Source organism: Mercenaria mercenaria, unplaced genomic scaffold (genome assembly GCF_021730395.1).
Source record: "Mercenaria mercenaria strain notata unplaced genomic scaffold, MADL_Memer_1 contig_661, whole genome shotgun sequence".
NCBI classification, from domain to species: Eukaryota; Metazoa; Mollusca; class Bivalvia; order Venerida; family Veneridae; genus Mercenaria; species Mercenaria mercenaria.
In genome coordinates, this window is record NW_026463550.1 from 30,367 (window position 1) to 55,499 (window position 25,133).

The 25,133-nt window shown below is 35.1% G+C and overlaps 1 protein-coding gene across 1 annotated transcript; it reads left to right on the plus strand.

Annotated features, from left to right (window-relative positions):
* Positions 1 to 14,100: 14,100 nt before the first annotated feature.
* Positions 14,101 to 24,890, plus strand: LOC128554701 (integrin alpha-9-like). The gene is made up of 4 exons (XM_053536011.1): positions 14,101 to 14,907; positions 15,734 to 15,855; positions 16,616 to 16,707; positions 24,495 to 24,890. The coding sequence occupies exons 1-4, from the start codon at positions 14,723 to 14,725 to the stop codon at positions 24,696 to 24,698; spliced, it is 603 nt and encodes a 200-aa protein (XP_053391986.1). The 5' UTR covers positions 14,101 to 14,722; the 3' UTR covers positions 24,699 to 24,890.
* Positions 24,891 to 25,133: the final 243 nt, after the last annotated feature.

Genomic DNA, 25,133 nt, shown 5'->3' on the forward strand with positions numbered 1-25,133 from the left:
CGTTTTTAATCCTATATTAACTTCGGTTTATTTTTTAAACTCGTTTGCGTCCACACTATATGTGGTGTAAACAGGGATTATTTAAATGTCAAGTGGGTTCTATCATATAACATTAAAACTACCTCGGGAGGAGGTTTTAATACTATATTTAAAGGTAATACTACATTATTTTAGTGAACGCAAATGTGAGTTATAACTGTTTTTACAATCCCAAATCCAGAGATCCTACCTTTTGGCGGAAGAATACTGTGTGTTTCTCTTTTGTATCAAACAATTGATGCTATGGCTGGCAAAAGTAATTTGAGTGTTGATGAAACTGTAAATAAAAAAACAATCTGCTAGTGTGAACATGGTATACTGTATAAGATTGTGTGCAAATATTGCATTGATGAGTCAACTGTTTATTATTTGCCGTCTTGTCTGCACGCTATTTTAGGACATGTAACCATGTTAATAAGCTAACAAAATACAAGGCCGAACTACTTCATGGTTTCGTATCTGAATAATTTGCTGTCATGCGCTCTAATAAAGTATAGGCGTGATTTCTCAAGGATCTTAGTGTTACCTTATCTAGTGGGGGCGAATTATGAGAGTACCTTCGGCGGGCTGTCTAATTTGAACAATTCTTATCCAATGTCTACCAGTCCTTGTCACAATAATGTCCCTGGCAAGTTCGAAAACAAGCTGAGTTTTGCTAGTGGCTCTGAAGTTGTAGCCTTGGATTTCTCAGAATGGCGAATTTTGACAATGTCTGTTCTTATAAATGCTCTTACAAAACGTTTACCAAACTTGGTCTGACATTACATATTTGAAATGTCACCACGACAACCGGATTCTTTATAATAGGTAATTTTAAAGTGGTGGCACTTCAGTTATAATCCTCTCTCAAACTCGGGTAGCTTTTGTTCAGAACTGATGTTAACTCGTTTCATTGGTTGTACACTCTTTCAAAATTGTATTGTTTGCGCCTTATTGTTTGATGATCCATGATCAGTTCCGGATCTCAGGTCTTAACTATTAACCTTACCCTGCTTTATATACTGATGCAGCTTTCAGCATGATATTGTATTAATTATAATAGCTCAATAGCAAACTGGGTAATCCCCAAATCTTTCCATGATATTTCTGTCTCGTCATCTAACTTACCAATCTATTGACAGTAAGGTTAAACCAGACCATTCTGTATAAAGGTGCAATTATCTGCAGGCAAAATGTAAAAAAACAAAGTTTTTTTTTTAAAGATTTTAGTTCTACATTTACTGTATAGTGGGTTGTATTCACGGTCCCAAATGTTCGCGTTTTTTGAAGAGTTGAAATCATGGTGCCTTAATTTCACGGAAACTACTTCGACTGCGAATTATAAACCTTGGTTGTAAACAACAGGGAGGGCGGTCAATCTTCCTAGACATGCAAATAATAATAAATCGCAAAATTTCAGGTAAATTGAAAACGAAAATATGATTAACATCGACACACACAGACACAGTGCATTGCAATTTGACGCACACAATGTAAAGCAACAAAAAGCAAAGTCAATAACCCTGATGAGTAACGTTTGTAACTGAGTGGTCTTCCTTGGTGAAGTGTTTATATTTGCAGTAACAAAAAATTGCGGCTGCCAATGTTGACCGCGAACATAGCCAAATTTAAATCTCCGCGAATATAACCCGCTATACAGTAACTCAAATACACAAACATAATTTCTCAACAAAGGTATATGTTTCCTATTTTGTTCAATTTGACAGGGCTTAAATAACATTTCACACTAAAATACGCTATGGGCTTAATGTCAAACCATTTACATGATTCAAGTGGTTCGAAATACATACCCGCTTAAAATCTAGTTTAATTTGAAAGACTTTTGTACATGTAAATTTGGTCATGGTATTCACATATTGAACTTCATTAATTGTATCTTTAATATTTATGAGGATGTGCAAATTTGTTTATTATGCTTTACATCATTTTTTTCTGGCTTCAACTTACCTCTGACATAACAATTTGATAACGGGCTGTGTGATAGAGGATAAAAATAATTACTACACGGCGCCCAAGTACAGAGATTGGCCAACCTACGTGACTTTTTGGTATTGTACAAACAGGAAAAATAACTCGATTCCAGTAACTTTTTTTGCGTATATTTTTTGCATTACTTGATAGATTTCAACAAGATAATAAAACGTGAAGACAACACGATGGGTATTCCTCGGCAAGAAACGTCTGCCAAACTTTGTTAATGCTTACTTCGATCACTTCGCCCAAATGCCAGTTACCTTGAATAAATATTTTGGCAACGTCTTTGAAATCAGTATTGCAAAACTATCTTGCAGAAGCATTTTGCTCAGGCAAGCACTTGTTCTCCTGTCTTCAACACTTTCTTTTTAAATGCAGTCAAGCAATAACAAAATTATAAGCAAAAATGCTACCACAATCGAGTGACTTTCCCCGTGAGTACGAAACCGAAATTTCATGTGTCGGCCACTGGATTTGTGAGTCTCAAAAACAGCCCTTTGGTTACGACAGTTGACTAAATTCATTAGAAAATCGGTTGAATGCTTCGAACGAAACAATGTACATGTATAATAAAGCAGGCACAATTTGATTTAATCAGTTCGTAATTCAGTGGGGAAAACCTGCGCATTTCGACATAAATTATTATAGGCTGGAAAGGACTGAAATATACAATCGACTGCTTACACATAAAGATGTAGATTAGAATTCATACTAAAATATACCAAACGAACTAGTGTTATCATAAGATCGACTCAGAGAACTATGACTGGACATAAGATATTATCTAGCGTTCCCTACAATATAATGAACCGCCTAGGTAGCCTAGTGGCACAGCGTCCGCTTCGAGTGCGGGAGGTAGTAGGTCTGATCCATGGCCGCGTCATACTAAAGACGAAAAAATGGTACTAGTAGCTTACTCGCTCCGCGCTCAGCAATAAGAGGATAGTGCTAGGACTTGTTAGCCCGGTGTCAGTATAATGTGGGTGAGGTATCATGCCACGTGTCTACGGCGTGATATTCCATTGAAACATCACCATAAAGTTGCACATTGTGCTAACTGTTACATGTAGACACCGTCGTTTATATGACTGACAAATTGTTGAAAAAGACGTTACACCCGAACACACACACACTACAATTCATGCTGCAAATATGACCAGATAAAAAGCTTAAATTAAACTGGTAGTAGGTGGTCTATGAATGTGCACACCAACTTCTGCATATCAAAATGTTCGTCAGAATCTGTAATTTTTCAGAACTGCTTGATGCCAGTTTTAAGTCACTGGGCAAAGTTCTCAAATTCAAGATGGCCGCTGATACATGAAAATGAAATCCAGTATATAAAATTGTAAAATAAAAGCATTTAAATGTTTTAAATTCATTTGGAATTATTATTAAATTTTTAAAGCTATAAATATACAAATTTATATGCATAAATCGATATGAAATAAAACTTTTTGACACATTTTATACCAATTTTGTATGGACTAAAATGTGATAAATACTATTTTCTTGAACTTACGGTCAATATACTTTGTTTGTGTGCTTCCATTTACTGTTTTGTACCTTACACTATGCAATCCCGAGTTGATCAAGTGATAATAAATTGTAATAGCATTATTATTTTGTTAAAGGGTACATCTAAATTATTGATAACATATATATTTTAGTGGGTGTGGTAAGTCAATATAAAATATATTAAATGATAGGTGAAATCAGAAACAAATTAATTGCCATCTTTTGTAATGTGTACAACCTTATGTATATCATCATTATCAACACAATGTAAAGTACGAAATATGTATTTAGACGAAAATGTAAAACTGTCAAGTTTATCTTAAAAAATGGCCGCTAAGATGGCTGCCACTATATTTTTGAAGTAACTAGTATTATATACTAGCAACAACTTTGAAGAATATGCTTCAGCTTGTTGATTTCTTTACGTTATACCAGTCGTACATAAGTTGATTTTTCAAATGCATTGTGATTTACAGAAAACAAATGTAATATTTTTTGACATTTATAGAATAAATGAAACAGCATAATGGTGTATACATGCATACCAAATATAGGTTGTAAATGGTAATACTTATATACATATCTAATGAATTATTAACAGTAGCATGATATCATTTTAGCTCATCCGAGCAAAAAGTGCTCAGGTTGAGCTATTGTGATCGCTCACTGGCCGGCGTCCGTCCGTCCACACTTTCCTATAAACAACTTCCTCCTAAGCCACCGTGCCAATTTTGATGAAACTTCATAGTGATGTTCCTTAGATAGTATTCTTTAAAATTGTTTGACGAATTGAATTCCATACAGAAGTCTTTTAACAATGGCAACCGAAAGGAAAACCTTTAGAAAACGTTTCGTACAAAACCACAGGGTTTGGATATCTTCTACCAAAATTGTTCAAATTATCCCCCTAGGGTCAAATATGCCCCCAACCTGGAACCAATTGGTTAATAAAGACGTATATGGGAAAAACTTTTTCTTTTAGAAAATTTTCTTGTCCCTAACCAAAGGGCCCTGGGCTTTGATATTTAATATGTAGCGTCATCTAGTGGTTCACTACCAAGATCGTTCAAATTATATCACTAGGATCAAGTATCATTAAATTAAATTTTTAGCCTGCATCGTGTGTGGCAGTAATACAGATGTTCTCATTTTACTAATTTATTTTTCAGTATTGAATTTAAAACATACAGATAAAACAAGACAAACATGCATACATATTTTAAAGTATTTAAATTAGCTAAGGACAAAATACTGTTCTACGCTGCTTTATGAAAAGAAAAATAATGTATCGGTCCAGTTAACGAAATGTTGTACAATGAAGTAGCTGTTAAGCAAGCTTTTGAAAGCAGCTAGGTTTGAGCTTCCCTGATCTTGACTGGATTAGAATTCCAAAGCGTTGGAGCAGCGAATGAAAAGGTGCGATTGTCATACATCATGGTTTTAGGTTTTGGCATAACCAGTGACAGCGTGTCTTGTGATCTTAGGTTTCTGACCGGTTTACACACTTCTATCATATTAGGGGACTGATTGTGCAAATCCTTAAAATGCGGGTCAGAACCTTGAACTGCACCCTGTATTTCACTGGCAACGAATGGAACTCCTTCGGAATCGGTGTTATATGATTGTGACGGGACGTCTTAGTGATGAAGCGAGCTGCTGTGTTCTGGACAGGTTGCAACTTGTTAATTTAGATATAAGTTAGAGTAGTACATGTATTATATTTCTACAGAAACAACTTATGTGTTTACAAATATACTTTAAATTGCAAATACATATTATGCCTGACTGTGTGTATTTGACGTATACAAAGATACCCCATTAAAAGGTTTCAAGATAGCTTCCTACATTATGTTCTCAATGGCTTTTTTCAACCTAAGGATTTTCTACATTTTGTACTGCTGTGCTTACCTCATACTTTTGTAGTATAAGGTAATTGTAGCAGTATATTATGTAGAAACATGTTGCCTTAAACAACACATAAATAAAATTGTTTTTTCTGGTGTACAGGAGATAAGACACTGAAATTTTTTTGTAAAAATGTACACAAAACACACATCGTGTATGCTAGTGACTTAGATTACTTAAATCATATTATGCCAGTTTGTATCAATCGACATTTATTTATGTTGTTTTGTAATTTAGAATTAACATTATAAAGGTTATTTATTTATATTTCAAAAAGATGTAATTGCAGAGCAGTATTCCATCTTTCGCTGATGTTACAATATTTCACAAGCTGTTGTATTTGAATCATTTTTACATTCTCTTTTTTTACAAGAAGATGACCTGAGTAATTAAATCAGCAGCTTATATGGTTGCTACAAAATTTTCTATAAAATGTGGTTTTAATTTTCGAATTAACATTTCAGTCTGTTTTAATTACTTTATAGAAAGAGTTAAATGTCATAATGTGAAAATAATATACCGGTATTTTCATCGTTTAAAGATTAACCACCCCCATTATTTAACTTAGTTTTATTTATGTCGGGATAAACCAAATTTTAATATGTCATAATTCTTTTTCTCGTTTTTGTTCTGTCCAAAAGAAACAGTTTGGACATTGTTTTAAAAAGATACACCTTTATTTAACATGAATTTTAAAGAATTACACTATAATCTTATGTTAGTGTATGTAGATTTACCCCACCCACTTAGCTGTTTACTTAGTCCTTGATTGTTGGATTAATAGATAATAAATAATTTAAAAGCTGTCAATCATGTAAAATACTGATGACATAGTTTATGAAATTTCTGAGCATGATAAAGCACAAAATTTGCAAAATATAGTCAAGCAATTAAAAGTGGTATAATTATTAAAGGAATGTATCTAAAACGGTTATTTTTTTTTCTTATCATTTTATATACAATGTCCTCCATATTTTGTAGGAAAATATTTCAATTTACTTGAAGATAAAATATACTATGTTTTAATCTAATCTGCAACAGAAATTTTTATAGAATTAGGAACATGCCTATAAAATTGAAATATATTGTCAGGTCAGTTTGCATAGTATGATTTTTAATATTCGGCGGCCATATTGGCGGTCATCTTGAATTTGAGCACTTTGCCCACCACTTGGATTCTGGCATCAACTGGTTTTGGAACCTTCAGACTGTCACAAACATTTTGATATATAGTTTGCGATGTGCACATTCGTAGACGACCTACCCCCCATGAAAGTGAACTCGTTTGCGACAGCAAATACGATACAGGATATAAGATAGTGTCTAGGTCCGTTCTCTACCATATAAAACTGTGCACTAGATAATCTCCAGCTCCGATCACTATGATATAATACCTGACATTAGACGTTACCTAGCTCTATTCCCTACATTATGCTTATTGAGCCTTTTCAATTTAAAGGTGATTTTTTTAAAAATATTATGGATCCTTGATCTTTAAATGCAGTTTAGTACTTTTCAATAAATTAAATGTGAATTTGATATTTTAATGATGATATAAATTATCAAAATTTATAACTTCATATCGTAAATTATTATTTTAATTCAAAAGTGTCTAAACAAGTGCCATAATGTGTTATATTTACATGTACAATATTCAAGTTTTACTATGAACATGCAGTTCTACATGTTAATCAATTTTATGTCATTTTATGTTTTAGTGCTATAAATGAGATCGACAAACATGTTGTCTATCTAATTTAAGGACTTGTACCAGTTTATCCGGTGTCATCAGTACATATGTACTAAAACGGGCAAAAATTCCAAATAAGTAAAACCAGTGATATTCAAACGTTTAGGGGAGCAAGCCAACATGAAAATAACTTAGAAATAAACTCATTGAAAGAAAAAAAAAACTTTTCGATTTAATTTTAATAACTTAACAAGCAAATTCGATGAATTGGTATCCCCCGCCGAAAGGGTTTGCGGTAAGGAATGGCAAAAAAATATATCCGGCAAAAAGTTAAGGATGTTAATAAGAAGCAAATAATTTCATTAGTCAAAATCAATCTAACAGAAAACAAATGTTTAATTAAAGAGTACATTATAAATGTATGATACTTTGATCCTGACTAAAGAATTTATTTTGAATGGAATATGCTTACTGTAATAAGGTTAGCTTTTAAAATTAAATGCAGTTAATTGAAATATGAGCTTGAAGTTTAACTGGAACGAAATATTGTCTTTGAGTGGTTTGGCACCAGGTGTTGTTGTTTAACATGTACATTTGAACTTAAAAAAACAGATGTCCTTATGAGAACACTGGTAAGATATCTTGAACATGACTGAGGGCAAGGCTTGTGCAGTCACAACTTAACATGCTGAAAGTTTGAACATTAAAAAAAAAGGGAATGGAAATGTATATATGTATATATATTTATTTTTTAAGGGTGTGGGGGTGTGGGGGAACGGGAGAGGAAACAAAATTTCACATGTTGATTATAAATATTGATGGAAAATTAAAAATGAAAAACAAGAGGGTCATGATGACCCTGGATCGCTCACCAGAGTAATATGAGCTACATGTTTCTAATATCAAACTGATGATTTTTAGAAATTTTTTGGAAGATTTTCCGATGTACAATCAAGTAACCCCTGGGGCGGGGCCAATTTTACCCCGGTTTGTAAAAGTCTACTAGGAAATGTTACATATCAAATATCTAAGATCTAGGCCTTCTGGTTTATTTTTAGCAAATTTGTGAAGATTTCCCTATGTACAATTAAGTAACCCCTGGGGATGGGTCAATTTGACCCTGGGGGGTCAAGATTTGAACCAATTGTGTAGAGGTCCACTAGGCAATGCTACATGTTAAATATCTAAGCTCTATGCCTTCTGGTTTATTTTTAGAAAATTTTGAAGATTTTCCGATGTACAATCAAGTAACCCCTGGGGCGGGGCCAATTTTACCCCGGGGGTCATGATTTGAATAAAGTTTGTAGAAGTCTACTAGGAAATGTTACATATCAAATATTTTTAGAAATTTTTTGAAGATTTTCCTATGTAAAATCAAGTGACCCATGGGGCGGGGTCAATTCTGACCCCGGGGTCATGATTTGAACAACTTTAGTAGAGGTCCACTAGGCAATGCAACAAGTCAAATATCTAAGCTCTAGGGATTCCGGTTTTTGAGAAGAAGATTTTTAAAGATTTTCCTATGTAAAATCAAGTAACTCCTGGGGCGGGGTCAATTTTGACCCCGGGGTCACCCCGGGTGACCAAGGCAAGTGGGCGACCAGGTGTGGGTGTGAAACTTCACATGTTTATAATAAATGTTCACAGAAAAGAATGAAAGAAATGTAATGAAATTCTGCCAAATGGCAAGTTTGTTATGTACAAATATGTGGATTTTGAGACAATTAAAGGGCAATAACTCTGCAGTTACAAAAGAAATCCACACGAAATTGTGTGTGCACAACCACATCATAGTGCTCTAAATTCTGTTAAAGTTTAATAGTTCAAGGTCAAATATATCAAAAGTTATGATGCAGAAATTGCCATATTTATAGTACCCTATATAGTTAACACTAGAAACTTCTAAGGGCCATAACTCTGGTGTTACTTGGGCAATCTGACTGAAACTTGACGGGCCGCAAGAACTCATAGTGGTGAACATGTATATGAAGTTTTAAATAAATATTCCTAACCATTTCCTAGATATGACTCCGGACGGACGGACGGACGGACGGAAGGACGGATGGACGCACGGACGGACGGACGGAAAGACGGACGGAAGGACGGACGGACGGACAGCGCCAAAACTATATCCCTCCGACTTTCGTCGGGGGATAATAAATGTTGTGAGATGAGTTTAAATATGAGAATATATCATTTTAAAAGACCATTTAAAGCTTAAAATCTGTCATTTTCTACAGAAATCAACAGGATATGTGATCTAAATTTGTAACTTATTTCAAACGCTTACGGAAGCAAGAAGATTATATCTTATTTTATTTAAAACTATATTGATAGAAACTGTAAATATTGCAGATTACTTCTTCAGATGGCGACTTTCCAGCTTGGATGGTTCAGGAAGACGCAAAGTGCCCCTACGTGCGTTATTTCATCATGGACAGGCGCCTGGGTAGAACCACCGACCTTCCGAAAGCCAGCTGGATGACTTCTTCACATGAAGAATTCAACGCCCACATCGATGAGGGACAAGTGATTTGAAGTCAGTGACCTTAACCACTCGGCCACGGAGGCCCCAGGTAATGATAATAAATGTTGCTTAATGTCATTTGATGTGTTAATGATTTTCCCCTTCTATATTTCAATAGGCGTAAAATGCCCGATAATGGCTAACGATATATACGGGGGAGGCAACTCCTCCAATAAACCAGACAGTTGTCTTAGATTTCTGAGAATGACACGGGAACACTAACTATAATAATAGCCACCTTCACTACCATGTGATACCGGAGATGTGTTATTAGCTAGTTTCGCTCACTGTAATATGAAACTTGACATTATAAATATATCTAATTTTGTTCACTACAGTATGTTACTGGACATTATATTTTACCTAGGTCCGCTCAATGTGATATGATATTATATCTAGTAAGCTATAAACTGTCTCCATTTAGTGCAAAGACGATAATTGATTGACTTGCTGAATAAACTGGCACCGTTCACGCTCATATAATATTTGTACATCGGATGAATATTGACTTCATTAACAATATAGTGTAAAGCATTCGATCCAGTTTGACGAAATTGTGATATTTTGCAATAAGCTATATCTGGCTTATTCATGACAACATTTATTATTATATTAATTTCGGCAATAGGAACGGAAAATTTAGTATATTTCAGGCATAGACATAGCAAAGAAATTGCTCATTCGCTAGTGGAAGTGGTAATATATATTCCATCTTTTATTTCTGCCAGGGATACGCATTTTAAACTGTTGAAGAAAAATCAGAATTATTTTATCAATGAAGAAATTAACTTTTAACATTATTACATGACAAGTGTATGCTTTAGATCAGTTAGAGCAGAAAAATATAAATACAGTTTATTTCTTATCATAGAAAATATGTTTCTTTTCCATTTATGTTTTGTATTGTTTGGATCAAAAAGAATTTGGTTCAAAAGAATTATTTATAAAAGAGTTTAAAACTGATGATATTTTATACGTTATTTACAGCATTACAAATAAACCAGACTTATTTGTAAACAGGAAGTAAAATACTTGTTATAAATTTAAACTTCATAGAAGTAAAACATGTTTAAAGGGATACAACAACGATATTACATCTCCTTAAATATTGCATGTTATCCATCTTGGTTATAAACCTAAGTAAAAAGCACGCAACATGTGTTTAGTGAAGTTAACATTATCCCTTACTTTTAGTCACCTTTTCAAAAATCGTTGGCATACTCTTATGATATAAATCCTCGGAACGAGTTTTGACTGTCAGCTACTGCATAGCAAGCAATACTTATATGTTATAAGATTTGTATCTAGAGCAATGCGCAAAAAATGCGCGATTCTAGAAGCACAACGTTCTTCCGCTAAAGAACGAGTGTTTATTTCCTGATGCAAACATAATAATCTTTTAATTACAAACGATATACACGAAAAAATGTAAATATTATATATTTGTTCATGAACCTGAATAAGATTGAAAATGCTGAACTAAATGGAAGAATTAATGCAACGACATACATTTAATTACGCAACAAACCCGATATAAAATTCAGGCGTCAGTGTATATGGAAATATTGACGTTTCCGGTACAATTGTAACTGAACTGGGAATAGAGACGAGTATGTATTGCCCGTTAGTATTGACCTGGCACTCATTAATCTTCATCTCGACAGCATAGTGATAGAACGCCCGCTTTAAGTGTGGGAGGTCGTGGATTCAATCCCCGGCTGCGTCATACCAAAGACGTGAAAAATATCGTCTTTGCCTGGCGCTCAGCATTAAAAAGGGAATCTTGCCTCTTCTTAGTGCCGGTAGATTCCACCAGGAATGAAATGTCGAGAGTGTCTAATATAAGTTGTATAACTTCCTTCACAATCGATAATGTATGTATAAACATACCCTTAGCCAATATTTCGGGTGTTTTCGTTCTTTTCGCGATATTTGTATCCTGAAAAATATCTAGATTTATCAAATAATCAATTTAGATAACCATGGCCACAGTGGTGTAGTGGTAAGCTCTCCGCCTTGGAACCAGGTTTTCATTTCATTTTGTCATTAACAACAGTTCTTTTAATTGTCCGTGGAATCACCGATCTTGAAGATGTTAAACAACATTTTGTAGAACGATTTTATGTACGTAGGAGAATGTTGATGGCTAGTAGGCTATTTCGCTGATAAATCATGATAAGTGTGACAAGTATTCCGTCTTTTAATTCTGCAGATTAAATAAACGTTATGAACGATTTGGTCAGACAGAGTACTAGAACACACAACCCTGTGATTAATGGCACAACGTTTTGTCCGCACAGCTATATCTGCACAGGATACATGATGGTATATAATTGGTTTTTCAATAGTTATACCGTCGTTTAGGTTCGGCCACCGAAAGTTAATTTACGGAAACATACGGAATATTCATGAGTGCAATGTTAATACTTTCTGACAATTATCATACTTAATGAGTACTGTACAATTAATATAACAACATTCTGTGATTGTTTCTCACAAACTACTAGTAGCACGTGTTTACTAACATCACAGGTTTATCTGTACTGGACCCGTAATGAAAATTAGAAATTGATTGCATATTTTTTGACTCTTATTCCGAAAATTTTCCGACTGACTTGCTTAAGCTTCAGTAACTACCGAAGGATCCCGAACAAGGATTGATGGTTAATGCTTTTATGTTGCAACCGGAAGTTGCCTTTATTGCGCTCGAAAAATACATAATCGAATGCTGATCTGTCATGAAAATCAGCAACAATTTATTACTCTCTAGCTTTAAAATTTACGGAAAGCCATGTGCTGAGATATAATTGTATGTCTGAAGAATGCCGAATTCACTAACGAGAACACGGGTATACACGGAAATGGTCGATCATCATTACACGTATATATATATATATATATATATATATATATATATATATATACGTGTAATGATGATCGACCATTTCCGTTACTACCTTATATAACACTCGAAAGAGGAGTAAAACGATCGGCAGGTATACTCATCTCTTGTCCAGTTGACAATTAGATTAGCCCTTGATGTGACACTGCAGTTATGAAACGTCGCGTATGTTTATATCATAGGTGTAGTATTGCGTAGCTGTAAAGGCAGAGGTAATCAGACTGACTCCCGGGTTGCCAATTTCAGCTAAATGGTTTGAGATGTTAATGTTTTTGTCCATACATTTACACACCTGGGCCCTGTTGTGAAAATAAAGTTGTCTCATACTCCAGTAGCAATTAATATTAACGGCTTGTGCTTTGTCGGGAAGGGAGATACTTCTGTTTACAATTTACAAATTTCCTAACTCATGGTTATCTTTCTTGATGTGTTACACCCTTAAAAGTCATGTAAAAGGCAAAGCTTATTTATAAACCCACCTTTCGCTTGCCTTCCCTTAATGACATCTACGTCCTTCCGCTACCCGTTTTATGCCTTATTTCAATTTAAACTGACGATACAAACATGTGGATATATCCCTAACAGATCTATATCTTTAAATTGTGCCAAATAACAAAAAATAATCATAATCAATTATGAGAGAGAACAAAAATCTGACAAAAGTGCCGTGAAAATGAATGTACTAGTATGGTCCTATAAAATAGTGTCATTTTAAGTGAATAATTTACTAATTTAGTCCTCGTATCCTGTTTGAAAAATACACTGTAAAAATCATCAAAAGTTGTGGCACCGATCACAGCTGTTTTAATAACGATGACCGACTTCAAGTATAAAATGAGCATTCCGACCTTTAAAAAATATTTAAGGAAAGCGTGTTTGACTTCGAAATAACCAAAATTCGACTTGAAAATTATATTTTGTGAACATGTTTTCGTGACGGAACTTGAAATTGTCTTCGGGATAGCCGGTGTAACATTAAATATTGGCACCGTTGAAAATTTACCGCATTGTTCAAACTTTAATGTTGACATGTTGGCGGTGTCAATTCTCAACGTTGAAAAGGGACCCATGGGATCTATTTTCAACGGGGTCAATATTTAATGGTCACCGACATTTTTAAATTAAGCGAGTTGAAGATAGAGTTTCATCTGAATTTGGTTTTTCTCTTGAAAAGTGGGAAATACCTTGATATACTAGTTTAGTTTGTTTCATCGGGTGTGTGTTTTCAACTCAGTCTTGGACTCACTATTGCATTTAATGTATCGGTATAAAACAATTAGGCTTACATAGCACTAATAGGGTTGAAATATTACCTAAATAAGGCAAGATACGTTGTAAATCATGCTGTTTTCCCTAATCGGCATATGAGTCTATAAATTGAACACTAATACGTCAAAATCAAACTATACATCAAATTGTCCTGTTTGCCTGTAAGTGGTAAATTAAGATCAGCCACGACTAATGGACAACATCCGCTTAATATTAATAAATATTTAGATATTCTTCAATGACTTGTCAAGTGCTTATCTTTATCGCACACATCATCACTGTGTATTGACCGAAACAATGAAATTGATAAAAACTGTTTAATTCAAAACATGGCCATTGAGTAGTTGACAACTGGAATAAATATTTCATTGTCGTTTAAAAAATGTACGTAACACGTATCCTGGTATCGGCATATGAAAGTCAATTCAAATAAGGATTTAATTATGTTCTCCACCGAAATTTTAATTGTATATTGTATGAATACATTGTATACATGATTTTCAAGTTCACCAGAAATTTGCTTGTATGAAATATTTACTAGGACTTTACATATGCTGCAGGAATTTCAAATTGTATAAAATATTCACCAGGATTGTGCTTTTTGTTCAAGGAATTTACATGTTGAATGAACTATTCACAAGGAGTTACATTTTCTTCTGGAATTTACATGTTTAATGAATTATTCACCAGAATTTGCATTTTATGCTGTGTGAAATATTCACCCAGATTTGCATTTTCGCTACTAGGATTTTAGCAAGAAATTTACATCTTGCATGAAAGTTTCACCAGTAATGACAATTTCAAATGCAGCAATTTCAACGGCAATCGCTTTTCTTAAATATCTCTTCGGCTATCGTTTTTGACTTTACAAGATATGTGGTAGGGTAGGATAAGATCTATGAGCATATTGTTGTACGATAACATTATGATATTCCACTTGTATTTCTGTACAGTTATTACATTCATAGTTGGGTTTAATACAAATGTAAAACATGTTGTCAAGTTACACGGATTTAATGAGCCAGGAAGTTATTTTGGATTCTCAGTTGGAATAGGATACAACAAAAACACCGCAAAGAACGTGTAAGTCTTCAGCACAATATTTAGGGAGTTGGGTGAATGGGGGCGAGGTCTGCCTTTATTTTTTTCTTTGGTTGCATTCTTTTCTTCCAAAAGATATTCTGGACAATTTTTATACTATAGCATCACAACAGCAGTCCATAAAGGCTGAATACACACTGTATTCATTGTATGAAGCTCCTGGCGACGGCGTTCTGGAAAGGCAATTCCAAAATATGCCAGTGACGCGCATAATGCACTTTCATAATATGTATAGACACTGACTATAGCATGACCGGACAGTTAAATCCTGTTTCTAGGCACTTTTCGCACTTTTGGCTCCCTGGCTATCAGAAGCAGATAAAACTGTACATTCGAGACAGGCGGGGTGTGGCTTCTATTCACCAAAGCCGTCATTACATTTTGCATTTTAGTGAGTTTAGCATTATGTAGAAACAGTTTAGCATTATGTAATGACAGTTTAGCATGATGTAACAACAGTTTAGCATAATGTAATAACAATTTAGCATAATGTAACAACAATTTAGCATAATGTAATAACAGTTTAGCATTATGTAATAACAGTTTAGCATTATGTAATAACAGTTTAGCATAATGTAACAACAGTTTAGCATAATGTAATAACAATTTAGCATAATGTAACAACAGTTTAGCATTATGTAACAACAGTTTAGCATAATGTAACAACAGTTTAGCATAATGTAATAACAATTTAGCATAATGTAACAACAATTTCCCGTATCGTAACACACTTATGTAAAAATACTGGTACAGACAGCTGTGGGGTCGTATGTAATAAGTCAAATATGAATTGAATATTTCGTTTTAGGATTTTAGTTGGCGCTCCACGGAGTAATGACCCTGCATTGCCAGATGTACCGAGGCCCGGTGTGGTGTTTGCCTGCACAGCTTATCAAAAGATATGGAACTGCAGCAAGCTGGATATATATAGTAAGCATTTGCCTGTATCTACTCGAACACAGTGGGTCGCACCGTGTAGCATGAGGGTGTTCCAAAAAGTGGGTTATTTAAACACATTATATTTACATACGACTGAAAATGGCTTCCGTCTTTTTTTAGCTTTAGTTTTATATTTGGATAACACAAGCGCCGTAAAATCAATAGAAAATATTTGGTAATTAGTTCCTATGATAAACCATTTTTAGCCGAACTTTGAACAAAGGAAGGAATATTTAAAAAAACAACAACATTTTATATGTTCTTAAGGGTTTAAACCACACTGGGACTTCTTGCAAATGTAAGCATTGTCTAAACGCACAAAATAGTTTTAATTCTTACAATATTTTAACAGTAGTATGCTATCATAGTATTTGCTTTACTTTTCCGTGAATCAAAAAAAAAAAAAAAAGACCCGCCGACGTCAAATTGTATTTCGCCCTCCGATTATAATACATATGTTTTGTTTACTTAAAATATCTTAAATACATTGAACAATAATTTAGAGTCGTGTTTGTGGATGGGCGTCAGAAGAACTACTTTATTGTTTAATGTTTTTTTTTCCCTAAATTTTGCAGTTCAATTGTGACAGGATTTTTCGAAAGGCACTATTTTGTTAATAGTCGTGTGAGCGCACGTAAATATTTACCATGCATGTGACAACGCCAATAATTATATGAAAATAATTAATTTATTCTAATTAAGTGCAACTGTCTAAGAATAACAGGTTCCTTTTCTATTTACAAAAAAATAGATGACAGTGATTTACACGAAGACGTTTTGGTAAGAAGAAATGAGTCCTGGCTGGGAGGAAGCATTTATGTATCGGCGTCTAACATAGTTGCTGTGAGTGACATTTAAAATATTTTTGGAAGGTGATTTACCTTTTTAATGTAACCGCGCAGAATTTAATCAGGAATAGAACAGTCTTGCAACTATTTTCGTATCTATACGCTGTACAATGTAGTTCAATGTGGAATAATTTTCCATCTCTGACGTCATTATCCTTACAGATCGGAAGATTCGGCCTACTCTATCATCACATTTAAGGCAGCCGTGGACTTGATCACAAACTTACAAGTACTCATTCTCAGCGAAAAATAGTTCAACTAAGTTTGACCTTTTACCAATGGCGCAGTTATCAAAGCGCTATTAGCGCTTGTGCCATTTTTGAAATATGCCATTTTTGAAATAAATTATTCCCATACACGTACTTAATACATAAATCACCTTCCACTAGTATTGTACTATCTGTACTTTTATTGATAAAATTATTGTGAATGATGTATTTAGAATTTTTCTTTGTCTTCGCAGTTCATATGGCCACAATGTGAACATGAGGTGGAAGGCGAGCAGTTTCGAATTACGGCCCGTCCGATTCTTAAATATTGGCCGTCTCTGCTCAAACTAGATCTATATAAATATTGTTGTTTAAACTCCTGTTTAAATTAATGAAAGTCAATTTTCTTATTCGAACGTGACGCATTCATTCCCTTTTATTTGTATTTCGCATTGACATTGATCTTGGAGAAAAACATAAATACATGAAACACTGTAAATCGATTCGTTTCATTCAGCTAATAAAGAAAATCAAATTTCCTGCCACTAATCATTAAGTTTCATTCAAACACGGTCCGATTTATTCCCTGTTTATTTTAACACGAGCGATTCATTTCCCTATTGGACAAAAAAGGCCGAAAATGTGTGTTAATATACAACAATATATTTTTGACATTAGAAGTATTACGTCATAGCGCCAAACGGCACAACGGTACGCTGGAAAAGAAAACAACTTATTAATTCGACGCCGCCCTGAAGGCGGTGTCGAGTATATGGGATACACTTTTATTTCGGACCCTGTAAAGATGGTAATGAATAGTTTCGGAGTGATAAACTGAACACAGTGAATAGTTTGTACAAGGATCAACGATATTGCACAATACATTTTAGTGAATAAACAAAAAATGGCAAAAAGAAAACATAAAAAATGTATGTAATGCAACTTATTATGTGATTTAAAACAATGCTATCTGTCTTTCCTCTCCTTATTTGTAGAGCAGAACATATTTTTTATTTACAATTTCGTCAAAAATGTTGATCCGATTTATTGATAAGGGAGGTTACTCTGTAAGTCAAGTTTTCTATTTCTATTCTTAGCATGACCTACTTACCTATCTCATGTTCTATAAATAGAACACACCGCTGATATACCATACTGTAAAGCGTGAATCGCCTGGACAAGGGAGCGTTCGTGTATTTTACAACTTCGAAGAGAATATTAAAAAAAAAAATTATGGAAAATTACAATTGCCTGCATAAAAATTCCTTGAAAAAAAACAACGTATTTACAAAGTAAATAAAGGAATCAATAAGCATAGATATGTTGAAATGAACGAAGGAAGTGCCGCTGTTAACTTATTTTTAACCTTTTTGTCTTATTTTCTTTGTTGATAGGTACAGTGATGTAATTTCAGAATGCGCACACTTTTGCAAATTCCTATTTCTATTTCGTTTTTTTTTTTTTTTTTTTGCTTATGTGTCATATAGATCTACTCATTGTTTACAGATATACACTGTCAACTAAGGTGTGCAATAGGCTAAAGAGCACTTGGCTGAATTTGTCAGTGACAAGTTAATACTTCTTTAAATGTGGTTAGATCGAAATATCAAAAGCCATGGGACCATAACTTATCAAAGCATCAGTGACTTTAAAAGTTCATTGATCTTATATGACTAGTCAGTTGCTCTGGTTTTATTATATCTTGTTACATGCTTCTTTTTTTTCTTTTTTCTTTTTAATTTAATAGATAGTTTTTGTATTTGTCCATTCCTGACAAAAAAAAAAATAAAATAAAAAAAAAATAAAAAAACATTTTCATTGAAATATTTTCTACACTTTGGCAGTGGGTTATTATGCTTTCTAAATTTCTTGTAATATTAGATTTGAACTAGACACTGACATACTCCTAGTAACCTTACAGTTCAACGAGGACTTCAAGTTTATCGTTCGTCCGAAAAAAAAAATGAATTATATGATATTCAAAAGTAGATAAGAAAGATTCATGCTTTGTGAATAGGGGCAATATAGAGATTATTTATGTTATATCATTCTTTTCTTGGACAAAATTTTTGATTGTTTTTGTCAAGGGAAATAGTAAATTGCTGTGTATAATCTGCATTCTGAAATCTATAATGTAGGTGACTAAGGTCCATAAAACTTCATCAGTAAATAGAAAACACTCATTACATTACATGATAATAAAAATAATGGTTTCTGTGAGCCACAACTTTGAAATAATTTCAACATTTCCTCATTTCCCAACAAACTGCATTTCTGTGAAACTTCATACACACGCTCCTGCATATAAGAACTTTTCACAGGAGATGACCTTAGTTAGTGAAATAATTACTTTAATTTTGTATGTAAAGGGACCACCTACTCGCAATGTTAATGTCATTGCAGGTAGAGGATTTGTATTGCATGGTAAAACTTTTCTATCATGTTTATTCTTCATGTTTTAAACAGTTTATAACATATATTGTTTTATGTGCTAATGTTGATAACTTGTAGCCAGTCAGACTAATAAAGTAATGATTAGGTGATTTCTCATATTGCAATAAATGTACTTCAGACACAACACTTGGCGGCGTCTTTGATGCTTGCATCAATGAATTGCCTTGTGATATCTGTCATGTGTGTACGAATCGGATAGAAATATCTGTCCCGAGGGCACCTGTGCATTTGGCAGTAATGAAGCTATCTGATTCGTAAACACGTGACTGATATTTTTACTTGAATATCGCATACATGCTAGCATTTTATTCTGGCAAATTATTTTTCTTGCATACAATATTTTACAAATAACAGGTAGAAATACTTTCTTTGTAGCATTCTTTCTTAAACATGTTAAAGTAGTGCGCGGGAAATTAACGTCCGTCAGCAGAAGTAACGTCATGATGTTTTGCGTTACGTACAATAACAAAATTCCACTTTAGTTTTATAGTTTGTAGCGAAACGTTATGTGCGTACTGTAAACTGACGTATTTTGAATCGAGAAATATACTGTAAGGAACATAAACATAATATTATCATTGCATAAGCCACTAGTTTTCATTAACAGCATGACAGTCATTTGGCATTGGCGGTGGGGGCGGTGCCAGATAGGTTTTGCTGGCATGGGTTAAATCACCGGAAATGCCAGTCTGGTGTGCAAGAAAACAGGAGATGTTTTCAAGGATGTACTTAAAATTCTTGGTAACGTAGAATCCAAATAATATATTTCATTTAGTAATTTGCTATTGATAAAACAATTGTCATACAGCGGCGGATTTATATAACATTCAGGCTGTGCCTTCGTGATATAATTACTCGGCATCTTACATCTGTACCATTAACTGTTAAAATGAGTGCTTACCAAAAGACTAAATTGCGATCATTGCAGATCATGATGAGACTGTATGGCTATACTGGTCGCAAAGGCAGAATCAGTCGTGTCTAGCATAGTAAGGGTTAAGAAGTCATAAACCACGATCATTACAGATGTTTAATATTCGATGAGGTTGAAAGTGTTTATCTTAGTAAGAATTAGCTCTTCTTGTTGCGATTCGCACGGTGTCAAACTGTAACTGAAGCGTGGGACATTAAATTGATTGTTAAGGCGAGATTATAATTTTCTTACCTGACAAAAATAGATTTCTCACACACGGGAGGACGCAGGCAAAAACAAATATAAAGTGGTTTATTGTATACCATTAGAGAAAATTCGGTCAAAATAGGGCTTGTATTTCACAAGTAAATATGAACAAGCAGAAAAAAATCCGTATTGTACGGACTACTTTCATTTAATATGCATGTCCTGACACGGTTCTATAGATAGCGCATCATTTCTATTTAACATCGACTTTCATTCGATAACAAATTGAGGTATGTAATAAATAAATAAGTGTGTGAAGTTGGCGAGAAGTTCGACATTCGACATTGAACATTCTATCTCACAACGACATTGGACATTTGAAGCGTGAAGTTGGCAATAAGTTAAACTTTCGACATTGAACATTCGATCTCAGAACGACATTGGACATTCGATACCAGAACGACATTGGACATTCGATTTCAGAACGACATTCGACATTCGATATCAGATCGACATTGAACATTCGATTTTAGAAGGACATTCGACATTCGATACCAGATCGACATTGGACATTCGATTTCAGAACGACATTCGACATTCGGTACCAGAACGACATTGGACATTCGATTTCAAAACGACATTGGACATTTGATACCAGATCGACATTTGACATTCGATTTCAGAACGACATTGGACATTCGATACCAGAACGACATTGGACATTTGATACCAGATCTACATTGGACATTCGATTTCAGAACGACATTGGACATTCGATTTCAGAACGACATTGGACATTCGATTTCAGAACGACATTGGACATTCGATACCAGAACGACATTGGACATTCGATTTCAGAACGACATTGTACATTCTATTTCAGAACGACATTGGACATTCGATTTCAGACCGACATTCGACATTCGATACCAGAACGACATTCGACATTTGATTTCAGAACGACATTGGACATTCAATTTGAAAACGACATTCGATACCAGAACGACATTCGACATTCGATTTCAGAACGACATTGGACATTCAATTTCAGAACGACATTCGACATCAGAACGACATTGGACATTCGCATCTAGAACGACATTGAACATTCGATTTCAGAACGACATTCGACATTCAATACCAGATCGACATTGGACATTCGATTTCAGAACGACATTCGACATTCGATACCAGAACGACATTGGACATTCGATTTCAGAACGACATTGGACATTCGAGCCTAGAACGACAGACATTCGAGCCTAGAACGACATTGGACATTCGAACCAAGAACGACATTGGACATTCGAATCCAAAACGACATTGGACATTCGAACCTAGAACGACATTGGACATTCGAATACAGAACGACATTAGGCATACGAACCCAGAACGACATTGGACATTCGAATCCAAAACGACATTGGACATTCGAACCTAAAACGACATTGGACATTCGAATCCAGAACGACATTAAACATACGAACCCAGAACGACATTGGACATTCGAATCCAAAACGACATTGGACATTCGAACCTACAACGACATTGGACATTCGAATCCAGAACGACATTAGACATACGAACCCAGAACGACATTGGACATTCGAATCCAAAACGACCTTTTTAGTGTCAGTTAGCACCGATTCCTGAAAGTCTATGAGTGCTCCTGAAAGTGTCACAGACTGTTTAAAATGATTTAAAAAGAAACAGGAACTACTTGGTTAGTGTTATCACTCCTGGCATCAGTTCTTGAAAGTCTGCGGGTCCTCCTAATCTGTCGAAGACCGTTCAGAATCTTTTGAAAGGACACGTGGATTGCTGGGTCGGTGTTTTCTACCTTGGCACCGATTCCTGACGGACTATTGTGACGATGTTTTCTCCCTTGGCACCGTTTCCTGAAAGTCTGAGAGTCCTCCTGAAAGTGTCACAGACCGTTTATAATCGGTTGAATTGATACAGAGGCTAATGGGACATTGTTTTCTACCTTGGCATCTATTCCTGAAAGTCTGCGAGTGTTCCTGGAAGTGTCGCAGACAGTTTTTAATGATTAAAAAAGAAACAAGAACTATTTGGTTAGTGTTAATTCTTTTGGTACCGGTTCTTGAAAGTCTTCGAGTCCTCCTGAAAATGTCACAGACCGTTCTTAATGGGTTGAAATGATAGTTCTTGTGAACTTCCAAATGAAACAAGAACTATCATTTCAACCCATTAAGAACGGTCTGTGACATTTTCAGGAGGACTCGCAGACTTTCAGGAAACGGTTCCAAGGGAGAAAAAATCGTCACAATAGTCCGTGTTTCTTTTTCAATCATTTAGAATGGTCTGCGACACTTTCAGGAGGACTCTCAGACTTTCAGCAAACGGTGCCAAGGGAGAAAACGTCGTCACAATAGTCCGTGTTTCTTTTTCAATCATTTAGAATGGTCTACGACACTTACAGGAGCACTCGCAGACTTTCAGGATACGGTTCCAAGGGAGAAAACATCGTCACAATAGTCCATGTTTCTTTTTTAATCATTTAGAATGGTTTGCGACACTTTCAGGAGCACTCGCAGACTTTCAGGAAACGGTGCCAAGGGAAAAACATCGTCACAATAGTCCGTGTTTCTTTTTCAATCATTTAGAATGGTCTACGACACTTCCATGAGCACTCATAGACTTTCAGGAAACGGTTCCAAGGGATAAAACATCGTCAAAATAGTCCATGTTTCTTTTTAAGTAATTTAGAATGGTCTACGACACTTTCAGGAGGACTCGCAGACTTTCAGGAAACGGTTCCAAGGGAGAAAACATCGTCACAATAGTCCATGTTTCTTTTTCAATCATTTAGAATGGTCTGCGACACTTTCAGGAGCACTCGCAAACTTTCAGGAATCGGTGCCAAGATAGAAAACACCGACTCAGCAATCCACGTGTCCTTTCAAACCATTCAGAACGGTCTTCGACACATAAGGAGGACTCGCAGACTTTCAAGAACTGGTGCCAAGACTGATAACACTAACCAAGTAGTTCCTGTTTCTTTTTAAATCATCTTAAATGGTCTGAGACAATTCCAGGAGCACTCACAGACTTTCAGGAATCGGTGCCAACTGACACTACTAATGTCGTTTTTGATTCGAATGTCCAATGTCGTTCTGGGTTCGTGTGTCCAATGTCGTTCTGGATTCGAATGTCCAATGTCGTTTTGGGTTTATATCGTTCTAGGTTCGAATGTCCAATGTCGTTCTAGGTGTTCTAGGTTCGAATGTCCAATGTCGTTCTAGGTTCGAATGTCCAATGTCGTTCTGAAATCGAATGTCGAATGTCGTTCTGGTATCGAATGTCGTTCTGAAATCGAATGTCCAATGTCGATCTAGTATCAAATGTCCAATGTCGTTCTGAAATCGAATGTCCAATGTCGTTCTGAAATCGAATGTCCAATGTCGTTCTGGTATCGAATGTCCAATGTCGTTCTGGATTCGAAAGTCTAATGTCGTTCTAAAATTGAATGTCCAATTTCGTTCTGGATTCGAATGTCTAATGTCGTTCTAAAATTGAATGTCCAATGTCGTTCTGGATTCGAATGTCTAATGTCGTTCTAAAGTTGAATGTCCAATGTCGTTCTGGTATCGAAAGTCCAATGTCGTTCTGAGATCGAATGTTCAATGTCGAAAGTTTAACTTATTGCCAACTTCACGCTTCAAATGTCCAATGTCGTTCTGTGATCGAATGTTCAATGTCGAATGTCGAACTTCTCGCCAACTTCGCACACTTTAAATAAATCATTACAACAGTAGCTAGATTAGTGGGATTTTGTATTCGGCTCGAGTGGATTTTGCAAGGATGGAACACACTCGGCGCTTGGGCGTCTCGTGAGATTTGATCTAGCTAAATCCATTCGAGCCGAATACAGCATTCCACATCGAGCTACTATTATAATAACCCTATCATATTTCTTACGCTTATTACGCTTTAACGTACGTCGTTAAGAATATTTCTGTTTATTTTTTGAAACAGACGTGTGCCCACAAGTCGGATGACTGGAGAGACATGTATCTAGATGGTGAATGTTTCGAATTTCCGTTGGAAGATATTCCTAGTGTTTCGTTCTCTGTAAGGACATATCGGGGCATGTCACATCATTCAGCAAACTTTGGATTTGGTACTTCAGTCCATTACACAAAGGTTGGTAGAGTAATGACTTATATAATAATAGGATGACAAGGGTGATATGTTGACAATTTGCCTGTCATTCTTTCATAGCCACCCACCATCTAGACAACATCATCATATCACTGTTTCACGATCATTCTGTCACAGCCATTATATGTCGTCGTAACATTTTATCACTCTACCGTTGCTATCATATCCTAACGTTCTATCATCATTAGGTCGCGAAAAATGCTTCTGTGTATAGTTAGCAACTGCAGTCAAAACAACGCACAATACAAAATGACAGTAAAAACGCCGGAAAGACTTGTCGGCATAGGAATGTAGTTTATGGTCCTGTCATTATATAACATCTTAACACTCTCACCGGTACAGCTTTGTATTATATGTGAATACGGTTTAAACATTATAGTAACGTGTCTTATATCTTTTGATTGGCGATCCGATTTCTGGTCTCTTTTTATACGAATTTAGTGCATAGCTATT

Coding starts and splice junctions, on each gene's coding strand:
- LOC128554701 (XM_053536011.1), top strand. CDS start 14,723: ATGAGCATATTGTTGTACGATAACATTATGATATTCCACTTGTATTTC. Junction 14,908..15,733: donor AAAAACACCGCAAAGAACGT/GTAAGTCTTCAG, acceptor ATTTCGTTTTAG/GATTTTAGTTGGCGCTCCAC. Junction 15,856..16,615: donor CAGCAAGCTGGATATATATA/GTAAGCATTTGC, acceptor ACAAAAAAATAG/ATGACAGTGATTTACACGAA.